Source organism: Chiloscyllium plagiosum, unplaced genomic scaffold (assembly GCF_037043375.1).
Source record: "Chiloscyllium plagiosum isolate Xiang-an unplaced genomic scaffold, Cpla_swu_hap1 HiC_scaffold_30, whole genome shotgun sequence".
In the NCBI taxonomy this organism is placed as follows: Eukaryota; Metazoa; Chordata; class Chondrichthyes; order Orectolobiformes; family Hemiscylliidae; genus Chiloscyllium; species Chiloscyllium plagiosum.
The window spans coordinates 12,916,173-12,929,710 of NW_028270168.1; the positions used below are offsets into that span (position 1 = coordinate 12,916,173).

General features: G+C 39.5%; 1 protein-coding gene across 11 annotated transcripts in view; it reads left to right on the plus strand.

The window, feature by feature from the left end:
- Window positions 1–13,538, plus strand: part of LOC122563525 (oxidation resistance protein 1) — a 116,431-nt gene that overhangs the window by 27,733 nt on the left and 75,160 nt on the right. For 10 of the 11 annotated variants that reach the window (XM_087976752.1, XM_087976742.1, XM_087976746.1 and 7 more), the window contains one exon: window positions 2,814–2,998. The exons of the other annotated variant lie outside the window; for it this stretch is intronic. In XM_087976752.1, coding sequence (XP_087832878.1) covers window positions 2,814–2,998 — 185 coding nt within the window. The remainder of the gene's footprint in view (window positions 1–2,813; window positions 2,999–13,538) is intronic. 11 annotated transcript variants of the gene reach the window in all.

Below are 13,538 nucleotides of genomic sequence, written 5' to 3' on the forward strand. Positions count from 1 at the left end.
ACATAGCTGATTTAATTAGTAAGTTTGTGGATGATACAAGGATTGGTGAAGTTCCGGAAAGTATTCCTGATCTAGACTCAGGTTCTAGACTCTAATCCAGACTCTGGTTTCCAGCATCTGCAGTCATTGATTTTACCTATATTTGGACAAAGTGAGGACTGCAGATGCTGGAGATCAGAGTCGAGAGTGTGGTGCTGGAAAAGCACAGCAGGTCAGGCAGCATCCGAGGAGCAGGACAATCAGCGTTTCAGGCAAAAGCCCTTCGTCAGGAATGAGGCTTGTGAGCCGAGGGGGTGGTGAGATAAATGGGAGGGGGTGGGCTGGGGGGAAGGTAGCTGAGAGTGCAATATGGAGATGAAGATGGGGGTGAAGGTGATAGGTCGGAGAGAAGGGTGGAGCGGATAGGTGGGAAGCAAGATGGATAGGTCAAGAGGATGATGCCAAGTTGGGGGAGGGGAAATGAGAAAACCTGTGAAATCCACATTGATGCCGTATGGTTAGAGATCTCAAGGCGGAAGATGAGGCACTCTTCCTCCAGGCATCAGGTGGTTAGGTTGTGACGATGGAGGAGGCCCATGACCTGCAAGTCATTGGCGGAGTGGGAGGGGGACATTGAAGTGTTCGACCACAGGGCGGTAGGATTGGTTGGTGCGGGAATGTATTTATTTGTAATGTAATTCTTGTTATGTACAGAAACCTGATCCATGCTTTCTGTCACCTGGGAATTCTACATATGTTTATAAAATCATTAACTTTTGAGATGATTCTGGAAAGAGTGGGTCCTGATTTCAAGTGTGTTGCCCCAGTGAGGTGTACACAATCTTTGAGCGAGATGTTTGTTAACATGCTTCAGTGTATTGCAGTTTAAGGTCCCACCTCTATATTACAGAAGTTTGATTTTTTTTAAAACTGAATATAAATTTCATAGATATACAAAAGGGAGTTACAAAAATGGACTAGAATCCATCATTCTCTTTGTTTAACAATGATTCTATAATTTTGTAACTGCATTTTGAGCTATTTTCTGATTAGTTTGTACATGAGAGGCAGCTTTTCTTGCAGACGGTAGTATGTGTATGGAATGAGCTGCCAGAGGAAGTGGTAGTGGTGGATACATTTATGATATTTAAAAGACATTTGGACAGGAACATGAATAGGAAAGCTTTAGGGGGATATGGACCAAACCCAGGCAAATGGGACTAGTTCAGTTTGGGATGCCTGATCGGCGTGAATGATTTGGACTAAAGAACCTGTTTGCATGCTGTACCACTCTGACTATCATCTTCACTGAGACCATTTACTTAACTACTTCCTTTCCGGGGAGGCAAAATAGTGCATGACTAAAATGCAGCAAAATCTCTACTATTTCTAGGCTTGGGCTGACAATTAGTAAATGACGTTCACACCACAGAAGTGCCAGGTGATGATATTATTATCACGAAAACCTCCTACACCTTGGAGATTACCTTTGATCAAGACTAGCCACATAAAAACTGTGGCTGCAGGAACATATTAGAAGCTAGTATCCTGCAGCAAATAAATCATTTCCTCACTACCTGCAATCTACAAGGTACAAGTCTGAAGTGGGATGGAATACGCCCCACTTGCCCGGATGAGTGCAGTTCCAACAACACTCAAGACGTTTACACCATCGAGGACAAAATACCCTGCTTGCTTGGCTCCACATTCAAAAACATTCATTCCCTCCAACACTGATACAGAGTTGTAACAGTGTGCACCATCCATCAGATGCACTGCAAGAATTCACCGACGCTCCTTAGGCAGCACTTTCCAAAACCCATAACCAACACCACCTCAAAGGACAAAGGCAGAAGATAAATGGGAACACTACCATGTTCAAGTTCCCTTCCAAGCCACACGCTATCCTGACCTGAAAATATAGCACCATTTTCAAATTGTCACTGGACCAAATTCCTGGAACTCTCTCCCTGACAGCATTTGGCAATACCTATAGCAAATGAATTAACGTGGTTCAAGAAGTCTGCTCATCACCACCTTCTTCAAGGCAAATAGGGATGGGCAAGAAATTCTGGCTCAGTCAGTAATACCCACATCTTATGAATGGATTAAAAAAAAATTCTCGAGTTGCTCAAGACACTAAATATATCGTGGTTTAAAGCATATGATATTATTCTCTTAGTATGTAATATGTTGTTCATGGATGCATCACAAAATTATTTTCATTTTTAAAATGATTACAGAAGATTTTCTTTCTGCATTTGGGACTGATTCTGTGCACTCAGAGGGGAATACATTTTGGGATATTGTGTTTAATTTTCCAAGCTATCTTCCCACTGTAATCACAGAATTATCCACTTTGTATAATGAAACCCCAAAGTCTTTATTAAAGAATAAATTTGCAATTGTGATATCAGTTTTGCCTTGTGAAAGCTTGTGAAATAGTTGTCCTTGAAGCAGAATGACCTTGAGTTGACATCTTTCATTCAATTATTTTCAACCTTGATTATGTTCAAATCAACTGTTTAAGTTTCCAATAATAAGAAAGACAGTTCTTTAATGTCCTTCTGCGACACATTTAAACTCTTGAGCTGCAAGAATACTGTGTCACCACATGGTGTCCTTACTGTTCAAAACTACAAAGCCAACACAACAACAGCTTCTAGAATGACAATGGATGCATTTTTAAAGTTTTCTTCATGAAATCAGAACTTCTAAAATACCTTCATGACATATGTTTATCTCATAAACAAGCTAGGATTGGAGGGATGAGTAGTTGAATTGCATGGGAAATGATAACATAGGTGTTTAATAGCATATTTTGTTTCTGTAAGGTTAAAGAAGAAATTCAAACAGACTAGAGCCATCTCTATGAAGTCTCCAGGGAATGAATATGAAAACAACAAGATGGCCTCCACCACAAAGGATGCAGCTGAGTTAAATTCTGCACCTTCTCTTTCTGTAATGAATTCATCAGGAAGAACACAGAATACTGATTTTCATCAATATTATTCAATGGGTAAATATTACTATGTCATTATTTTTACATGTGTGGCACATACTACAGCATTTTTTTTTAATGAGGACATTATTCTTCTTAGTCAAGTTTGCTTTGGATCTTTTTTAAAGATGTTCTAGCTCCTCCTGGTCCGTATTCGTTTGAACTTGCCTTTTACTGTGTCTGCCTGTCCATGGCTTCTGTTTACAATTGGTTTGTCTGGGCAGTAAAACCACCAGTGCTCTGCCATTCGGGCCTCAGCTTAAATGAGGAGCCTGGACCCCAATTATGTCATTGGCAGACAGCCTGCAATTTAAAGAAGACTTCTCTGATTTAGGGTAGGTAATAGTGAGTTTTGAGAAGATTTGTAGCTCAGGTTAGGGTAGGTTTTCTTGTAACCAGCAGCTAGATTGGGAAGGGAAAAGAATGGGCTAAGTTCCTCACTATGTTTTAACTGTATTCATGCCCACTCCTTCTGCTGATTTGGAGAAATGCAATTTTACTTTGTGTATTGGCTGGCTTGTTGTAGTAATGTGACTCCCTTCTTTGTTGTAAGTGTTGGCAGCCATTAAATACACATCACTTGAAACATGATGTCAGGAATAATGCAGTTAAAAATGTGAGGATTTTCAGAGCTGCATAAAGAAAGAAACATAAGAATATAACAATGAAGAAACAAAAATGCAGCAGTCGAAAAATTAAAATGACTGGATAAGGCAAAATGCCAAGGTGTTTTGTACTCCCTGCTGGTATGGAAATGAAGAAGGTATGAGAAAGAATTGGAATTTTTTCCACTCCCAGTGACAAAACATTGAAATAGCGATAGAATTAATTTTTAAAAACCTAAACAAATAATTGTAGCAACCAAAGATACCACAAGATGTATTGTAGCTTAGATTTCACTGCGAGGCAGAAAAGCCAGATGTCAGAGATTTTGAATGCTTTGAAAATATACTCTGAACCACATATTAATGCTCAGAGAGATGATTGATCAGCATGTGATGATTGATACATCTACCTGCATTCTGAGTGTTTGAACAACTGAAAAATGATCTCAAAGATATAATGGCCTTGGATATGAGATCATGCCGTAGGAGCATGTCTGCTGAGAGAGGAGAAATCTAGTCTCAAGTATGCGAACAACATGTGTAGAACTACTGAGATTATGACCCATTATCTAGAGCATATCAATTGGAGATCATACAAGGCTTTGTATTATGCTGTGATGTGGAGGTGGTGTTGGACTAGGGTGGACAATGTCAGAAGTCACATGACACCAGGTTATAGTCCAACAGATTTATTTGAAATCACAGACTTTTGTAGCGCTGATTCTTCATCAAGTGAAGTGTATTATGCTGAGAGCCATCCGAAGATGAATGACAGCAATGGTTTGGAAAAAGGGAGAAATATTTTCAGAAGAGCCAGCCAGGAGACCGATCCGTACTAGAGGACAGGATGTAAATATTAAGGAGGATTTCATACAAAAGAAAGTAAAGCACGTCCAGCATAGGATAAGCAGTGTTCTAACTGCAAAAGTCTAAATCATTTGCATACAAATGCCTGACTAGAAAGAACCAATGCCAGCATGTAAAGTTGGAGACATGTTAGCCAATGATTGTTATTAATCACTCTATACCATACAACAAATTGGCATCATTAGATCTTAATCTGATAAAATGTTTGTGACTATTGGAACATTGACTGCAGAAGGAGAGTGTCAAGCAAATGTGAAGTATCCGAAAGACACCGATGCTTCGTGCAACATCATGAGTCTCACAGACCTGTGCAAAGTGGTGGAAGGTTGTAACCCATGAGGAGAAATTAAGCTGAGAGCCCAATACAATGAAAGGAATTAAGTTTTGGAGCTCCAGCCTGTAAACACAATCCACTCATCTCAGCTGAAGCAAATTTAAAGCTTAGACTAGTTATCTTAAAAATGTCAGAAGACATTTTCAATATTTTGCAGGACACTAAGCCTTTGTCTGTTGAACAGTTCCTAAACCAGAGGTGGGGAACCTTTTCATGTTGGAAGGCCGCGTTATGTTAGTTGTAATATAATAAGGCCTCATCCAAGAAACTTTAATTATATAAATGTTGATACGGTTAGACTATGTAACTATTCTCAAATTTCACTTCAAATGGAAAGCCACGTGCACTGTTGTCATAAGTTGATAAACACTGGCGTACTGGATACCCACAGGCTCTCGCCAACCAGCCTCGGGCGATAGTAATGTCAGTCAGACGGGGAAGATGATGTACATTCTAGAGTTGCATTGTAACTAAATCATGAGCATAACAGGTGTCAAAATAGCCCTTATGACTTACACATTTTTTAATTGTGGCGGTCAGTCTGTGAGGATTATTTTGTTGAATTTTCTTTTACTCTCTGGTATTTTAAATACACTCATTTTAAGATTAAAATAAAAATAATAAAGGACGAAAAAACATATTAATAAAAAATAAAAGATTTGTTCTGCAAAATTTGGATTCATTCAAAAGGCCACACACAATGGCCTAGAAGGCTGAATGCGGCCTTAAGGCCTCAAGTTCCCCACCCCTGTCCTAAACACTTACAAAGATGGCTTACAAGTCTTGTGAAATCTCCAGGTGAATATCATTCCCAAGTAAATGAAAGTCTAAGACCAACTCAGAATCGGTTGTGGAGAGTCCCAGCTGCCAGTCTAAAAGACAAAGTAGAAGAGGTAGAGAATAAGGAAATATTAAAGGAAAAGATAACCCTTATGAACTAAATTAGCAGCATGGTAGCAGAGAAAAAACGTGCATTACTGAAGTCTGCATAGAGTGAAAGGATCTCAATGAGGCTTTAAAGACATCTCACTACTCCATGCCAACCATGAAGACATTTTGTCACAGATCTCCAAGTCAAATGTCCTTATGTTATGAAGGTGTAGAGGTGTACTGTACCTTTAAGAGAGTTGAAAAGCTAGCAAGGACCAACAAAGCACAGAGTCCTGAACAAGGTAACAATGTAACACTTGGTCGAAACAAATTGCAGCAGATGGGTTTCCATGAAACAAAAACAAATTCAAATTCAGCCAATCAGTTTAAATTTGAATGTTAGTATTTTGATAATATTAAAACCAATTATACGATACGATGTTTTGGGGTATAAAACCAGACATTTTGAACAGTTGGGGGAGAACTGCCAAAGGCCAACAAATGTAGACTGCTTGCTGAAGACCTCTCTGAAAGGTGCTTGTCTTTGGAGAGTTTGTACAGCAAAACATCGAGGATGACCTGGAGAGAATCTACAGAGGAAAATCTACAAAGGAGAATTGGCAAACCTGTTTGGTTTTGAAATGTGATTTTTTTTTCTGTAACTCTTAATTGGGAATTTTTTATTGGACTAGTGTTGTAGAGTGGGAGGTAAAAGATAAGTTTAAAAGAAAGGAGTTGTAAGTAGTTTTTGGTTTTAATATTCCCTGTTGGACATTTGACATTTTCCACTGTGCCAGAAAAGTATCAGGACACATAGCACAAAGTGGTTAGCGTCTACTCCAGGAAGATCACTATCATGAATTAACTCCTAGTCTATGGGGATGCAGAGACATAATGGAAGATGCCATTGCAGATCACAATAGAATCTGGTATAACTGTTACAGAGAGCTCTCTAGATGAACCTGAAGCTGAACAAGATAAAAATACAATTGAGGATACATGAAGTCAAGTACCGAGGTCACACATGACAGCGAAAGGACGTTGTCCAGATCCTGGCAAGGTGAGAACTGTAACAGAGATGCAACAACCAACAAACGGGAAAGCAGTGCAATGATTTGTTGGATTCATACCTGTTTAACAAGGTTTTTGTCTAATTTTTCATCAGAGTGTGACTGACCCCTACTCAAGATTGCTACCACTATTAAGATATTAGGACACACAAGAAGCACCTTTCAGTAGAATCAACTGGTGAGCAGAGGTATTATGATGTTAATGATGAAGTAGGATGACAGTGAGGCAGGACTTGGAGTAGCCCTTATACAGCACGGACAACCATTGTGTTTGGTCCTAGTGTGTTCAAGCAAACTGAATTATGCTACACTCAAGTTGAGGTAGTGTGTCTGGCTATTGTCTTTGCTTGTTTTAATCAAAACTAGTTTGGGAGAGACACAGTGGCAGTGGAGTCTGACCGCAAACAACTTCAAAGCATCTTCATCAAACCACCTCTACCAACTCTCTAAAACATCTGCAAACAATGTTACTTTGTTTGCAGAGATCTCAGCTTGATGTGAAAATACAAGCAAGGGAAATAGATGTACATTTGAAGAAATACTATCAAGAGCAGTACTCCTTACAAAAAAGATTGAGAATGCTGTGACAGTATGAAATTGTCTGGATTCAACAAGATACAACAACTCAATATGCTCTGGAAGTCATTAATCCAGCAGAGACATTGAATCTGAAAGACAAGCATCTTGCACAAATTAAGTACAACAGGCAACAAGATGCAACTCTTTAAGAATTGCAAGAAGTAATGATGAAAGGTGTGCTTAAAAACAATAAGGACAGATTGGTTGCTATAACAGTGAATGTCCAGGACATGGAGGGATGAATTGACAGCCCAAGATAGAATGAAGTGACTTCTGGAAGGAAATAGACTAATTAACCTAAAGAGATGAGAAAAATGATGCTGAAGTATAGGCAATCAAGCCAAGAAGAAATTGAGTCTAATCCAAGGAAGGCAAGAGAAATGTTCTGATAATCAAATATGAACAGTGAGATTAAAGACCACATCAGCTCATGCTATGATTGTAAAAATGCCACAGTAAGCAAGTTATAGAGCTGTTTTATGTTATCTGAAATCCCATACAAAAAAATGGATATAGCTTTGATTAGACCAATTCACCCTCACAGGAACCAATATTCTTATCACCATCAACCACCACACTGACTACTGGGAGTTTGTTCAGTTGACATCAGTGATGACAAGTGAGATTGTAAAATGGCTGAAAACAGACCAGTCATTAAGGTATTCCAGACATTATGATGAGCAACACAATGGCCCACACTTTGTGTGAAAAGTTCTAGTGATTCATATATGGTTAGGAAATTCACCGTAATAGGAAGGGCCTGAAGAAGGGCCTGTGCCCGAAACGTCGAATCTCCTGTTCCCTGGATGCTGCCTGACCTGCTGTGCTGTTCCAGCAATAAAGTTTCAAAATTCACCGTAATAAATCATCTCCACACTATCCCACCCAATGGACAGGCTTGAAGCAGCAGTGAAAATTGACAAAGTAATTACAAATAAATGGAGCAAATTCAGCACAGATTTACACCAAGGTAGTCTAAGAATGGAGAAATACTGAAGGCGTGGAAAGTAATGCAACCAAAGACACATCCAAACTAATTTTCCAATAGCAAACACTACTGAAGCCAGGGATAGTGACGCATGAATGACAAAATCAAGGTGATACTGCAGAAAGACAAATTTCACTTTGATAAACTGTCAAGACATTGCCAGAGCTGAATATTGGAGATCCAGCCAGAGCGAAAGTGTTCAACGTGCTCAATAAAAGTCAGCTCACGTGGCAACTTGAAATGTATGTAAAGCTATTGTTACTGTGAGTATATACAATGAATGTGGATAGCCAAAAAAGAGAAAATGCTGGAAAATCTCAGCAAGTCTGGCAGCATCATAAGGAGAGAAAAGAGCTGACATTTTGAGTCTAACTGACCCTTTGTCAAAGCCAGATGTGGATAGCCAGATATGTTGTCATAACCATAGACATATAGATACAAGAAGCTATTCCTTCATGCAGGAAGCAGATCAGGAAGAATTAATCTCACCATTTGCACAGAGTATGAGAATGACCATCAGCCTCAGAGGTTCACTATTCCCCAGCAACAGATATTGATCAGCAACAACGTTACCATGGCAATAGTACTCACAATAGGATCAACACTCCCTTGAGTAGGAACATCATCCAAGGAATGAGCAAATTCCACAAAAACAGCCAATGGCAACTTATTTGTATACCATTAGGAGAGCTGCATAATTTAAAGATGTTAACCATGCATGCGCAGAGAGTGATGAATGTAGAATTGATGAGAATTAACACTATTTGTTAATGAATGTTAATTTTCTTTGTATCCATGAATATAGTTACTTACATAACTTATAACTGTAAATGCAAATTATAGTAGTCACGTGACCTCTACTTTCTGCAAATACCTTTTGTGTGCTGTCTTTGGCAGCCATTAAACACACCTAAGTTGAAACACACCTCACCTTGACCTCAACCAAGCTGAAGATTTTCGATTAAACATATATATCACTTAGACCTTTCCAGTGGATCAGCAATTTTATCTAATCGTTGGCTGAGTTGTACACACCAGGAAAATTCCAAGTTCACTCACTAATCTGTGTCAGGGAGCACACCGTACTCCTGCCCTAGCTGTTACTGTTGCTTTCCGTACCCTCTGGAAATAATGATGGATGTGGTGGCAGGAAATCTCTCCTACACCTGATCACGGTTTACTAAGTCTTTCTATATATCGGCATTGGATGAAGATAGGATCAGGCTTGGATGCCCTACACACTTGAATAGCTACTTGATGCTCATTGTTAAGCTTCCTGCATGATGGGTGCCTACTTGAATAAGGGAACAGTGAGTAATTAGTGCTGATGAAACCATAATTTACTAATGGAGTCACTTCCTTTATAAGTAAAGAAAATAGATGAATTACTTCCTAAAATTGAGAGCTGGAAATGTTTGGGGATGGTGTTTCTGGATGTTGTTTCTCAGGTGGCAGGAGGGCTTTGTTTTCTCCATTGTGTGCCAGAACCAGCTTCAAGGTTCCTTCTGAAAATTCTATTTGCAACTTGCAAGAATCAACCACTCTACAACTCAGAGACAAGTTCACCATTAGCTCCAGTCAGCACAGTAATAAAGTGGAGAACCAGCTTGCACTGGAACCAAAGCTACTTTGAAATTATATGAACCATTTGCTAGTGTCACTAATTTCCAATGCACAGTGAAGTATCAAACCCAAAGTATTGCAGAGATGAACTGTGGTCAAGTACTAGAAAGATCCAGTAGATAAAAATAAATGTTCTTGTCTTTGGTTTTTGCAAAGCCCATGGTTTATTTGGATTTGCTGCTGGCTGTACAAGGTAGTGCATGAGGAATTACTGGAACTAGAATAACATTTAATCAAATATAAAAACTGCTTTGAGGACTTTTTTTAATGTATGTATTTACCAGCTAGTGTACAGTTAAGAAATTTACTGTAACTGTCTGTGCTTGTTTCTGATATCCATCCCTAAATCTTGAATTGTTTCTCTTTTTCCTGGTTTTAAACCTGGCATCAAGTTTGCATTATATTACTAGAAGTTACAAAAAGCATATTACATAAAGAATTTTACACATCCGTTTAATAGGCTGTTTGAATTATATACAAAACCGATACGCACCAGGTTAAGTGTGGTCCAAATAAACTCCAGCAAACTCAGTTTTACATTTCTTTAAAGAGCACATGGGCTACAAAATTGGAAATGGCCTATTTGTCTGAGCAGAGATCAGGATGTGCTATTATTTATGCCCAACAAAGTGATGTGATCAGCACACATTCTGCCAGCCCAGTTCCATGATTGTGGCATGGAATCCAACATAAACCATGCTGCATGCTGAGCAAGAGACACAGGATTATGTGAGGTGAGCATAAGCCAAAATTAGCCTGCAATTCTTAAAGCTGGCATGCTCCTTTTTAAGCGGATATGGATTCTAACTATAACAGGTATGGAACTCTTTCTGAAAGCTGTTCGAGCTCATCTAGACACACGATATTGTATCTGCATCCAACGGATAAAAATCCAAACCATCTCATCAGAAAGTTCCATGCTGATGCATTTAAACAGTGCTAGTGGGTCCCTTCTGCAGGTGAACACTTGACCTGCTATGTGTATTTAAGAGAGAGCTTATCAGGATGTGACAGGTCTACAACCAAATCAGCATTTGATGCTGACTGTCTTGATGATTGCTATAAAGTTCTGGAGCATGTGTGACATGCCTGCACAACTCCATTCCAAAAATTGTGATCAGGACAGACCACCAGCTGTGCTCCCCCACTATTTTTATCTTCTTCAGGCTTCTGTGCAGATCCAAATTTTGCAAACAATTTTATTAAAAGTTTTCTTTCCATGGTCATTATATTGATTGCAATTCAGGCTTATGTTTTACTCTTCATATTTTAAGTTTTCATACTGTGTAGGTGACAGGTTAGAGAAGTTGCTTCCCTGATGGCTGATTTAAATAATCAAGTAGTGTGATTAAATAATCAAGAAGGAGCAATATTAAGGTGTGATTTTAGGATTTTTTAATCATAGAGCTTCCTCAGCCTTAAGCTCTGTGATGCTTCAAACTCAGCTGGAAAATCTACATTCTGGTTTTTAAGAATCTGAAAACAGAACAAATGCAGGGAATGGGAATCTTTGGAGACACAAATCTAGTATTGATGTGTCAGCAAAAGGTTATTTATGATTATTAAATTTTCACTTGTAAGTGATTATGTTATCTTGAGAGATAAAATACTGTTGAACTTCCATTGAGTACTTTTCAGATGGCCTTGCCTCAAACAGGTTGGTCCCTAGAGGACTGTGCCATCTTAGTCTAAATGGTAGGAAGTCTGGTTGAGTGACATTGGTAAGTGCACTGGCAGGGGAGCAGACATTCAGTCATCCAAACAGAGGCCAACAGGTTTCTCTCTTATGAGGCCAAGGCTAAAGCTGTCAGAATTGCTATGGAGAATTTCACTATGGTGCTGAGTGCTGACCACTTGGATCTTATTGGGCTGAAAAGCCTTCATATTCTGTTTTGAAGTAACATGATTTCTCTTTGCATTGTATGCAGGCTTTCTGTTGGTCTGACCCAAGTATTTCCATATGACCCACCTTCTTGGGTATTTCAGGCTAAAGTTCTCTATGTGGCCTTGTGCTCTGCTGAATCTGTGGCATCTTATCCTCCTGTTATAGCTCCTCCGCACTTGTACCTGGTGGCCATCTGTCCTCTACTCTAGCCTCAAAATCTGGAGTCTAATGATGACCGTGAACCCATCTGGTTCATTAATGGCCTTTAGGCGAGGAAACTAAATCCTTACCTGGTCTGGACTACCTGTGAGTCCAGATCCAAAGCAGTGCGATTGACTCTAAACTGGCTTCTGGGATGAGCAATGAATGCGGGCCCAGCTAGTGACGACCTCATCTTGAGAAAGAATTGAAAAGGAGTCTACACGGTATCATTATCTGGGCTGCTATTTGCAAGAATATGGTGAAGTTATAGTGCTTCTCTCTAGCACTGTGCTCCACCTTCTCCTCTGGCTGGAGGGTATTGACGTTCTAAGTAGCTGAAATAAAAGACAAAAGATTAACCGTGGTGTGAACGAGAACAAAGAGAAGGAACTGGGTGTCTGAAATTTCTCATGCAAAGTATATACTGTAGAGTGAAGGAGAGATCGAAAGAAACTGATATAAAGAAAATGTACCCAGTGTCTCCATCAACTTCACCTTACCCCTTCCAGGATGCTTTAAACAAGAAACAGAGGATGTGTAAACTTTTTTTTTCCTTCCAGTGGCAGCCTCTTATTTGCTGTTGAGCCAATTCTACTGTGGGAAAGAGTCAACTATGTTAGTTAAGGGTTTAGAGAATGTGGCTAATCCAGTTGAGCAGCTGAGCATTACATGTGAAATGGAAGTTGTGGGTAAGTGAAGTTTATGGTGGTTGTAAGTTTGTAAGTATGTCATAATGATGGTTAATGAAGAATGATACAGTGATTACAGAACTGTGCAGAGATCTTGTTGAGCAGGAGTGTTGTAAGTGCTTTATTTAATGAGACTGTTGGTGGCATGGCTCAGGTGGTTAGCAGATTACTTACCTTGACAACTTTTATTAGTTCATTGATTTTTTTTTCCCCGCTGGAGCCATGTTGTTGCGGCAGTTGTTTTAATATTGGCTTCCTCATTTATCCTCCTGCTCTTCTCTCCAGTGAACAGCGAGAGGGGTGAGGAGATGTGAATATGGCAAAGTGATGGTCCCGTTTCACTTCTCTGTTGACAGTAAATCTCCAATACAATATGAGAGTGCCATTGTTTCTCCTTTCTCCCTCCTTCAGCCATTTCCTCTGGCTTTTGGACCTCAAATTTTACATGTGCCCTTTAAGAAATGTTGGTTGCCCTTAAGTACCATTCTGGTGCTCTTTCCCTCCCGCGCCCCCATCATCAGCAAAGGAATAGAATGGGCTGAACTGGCTGCAGGCACAGATTGGTATGACTGACTTGCAGCATGGACTTTTCCAGCATTGATACTATTTGATTCAGGTAGTCTGCCCTTTCCCATCCAGGTGTCCACTTTGACATAATTCAATTCCTAGTCCAGTGACTTCAGGAATGAAAGGGTAAAGCTTTGCTAAAAAATAACTTTTGGGTAAATCGACTAACCTTTTTTTTGATCTGACCATGTTGAGTGTATAATTTGCCATGACCTGCACAAGTGTGAGTGCACTCATTCAATACAGGGAGTTGATGTTGATTGCTGACTGTTCAGGTGAA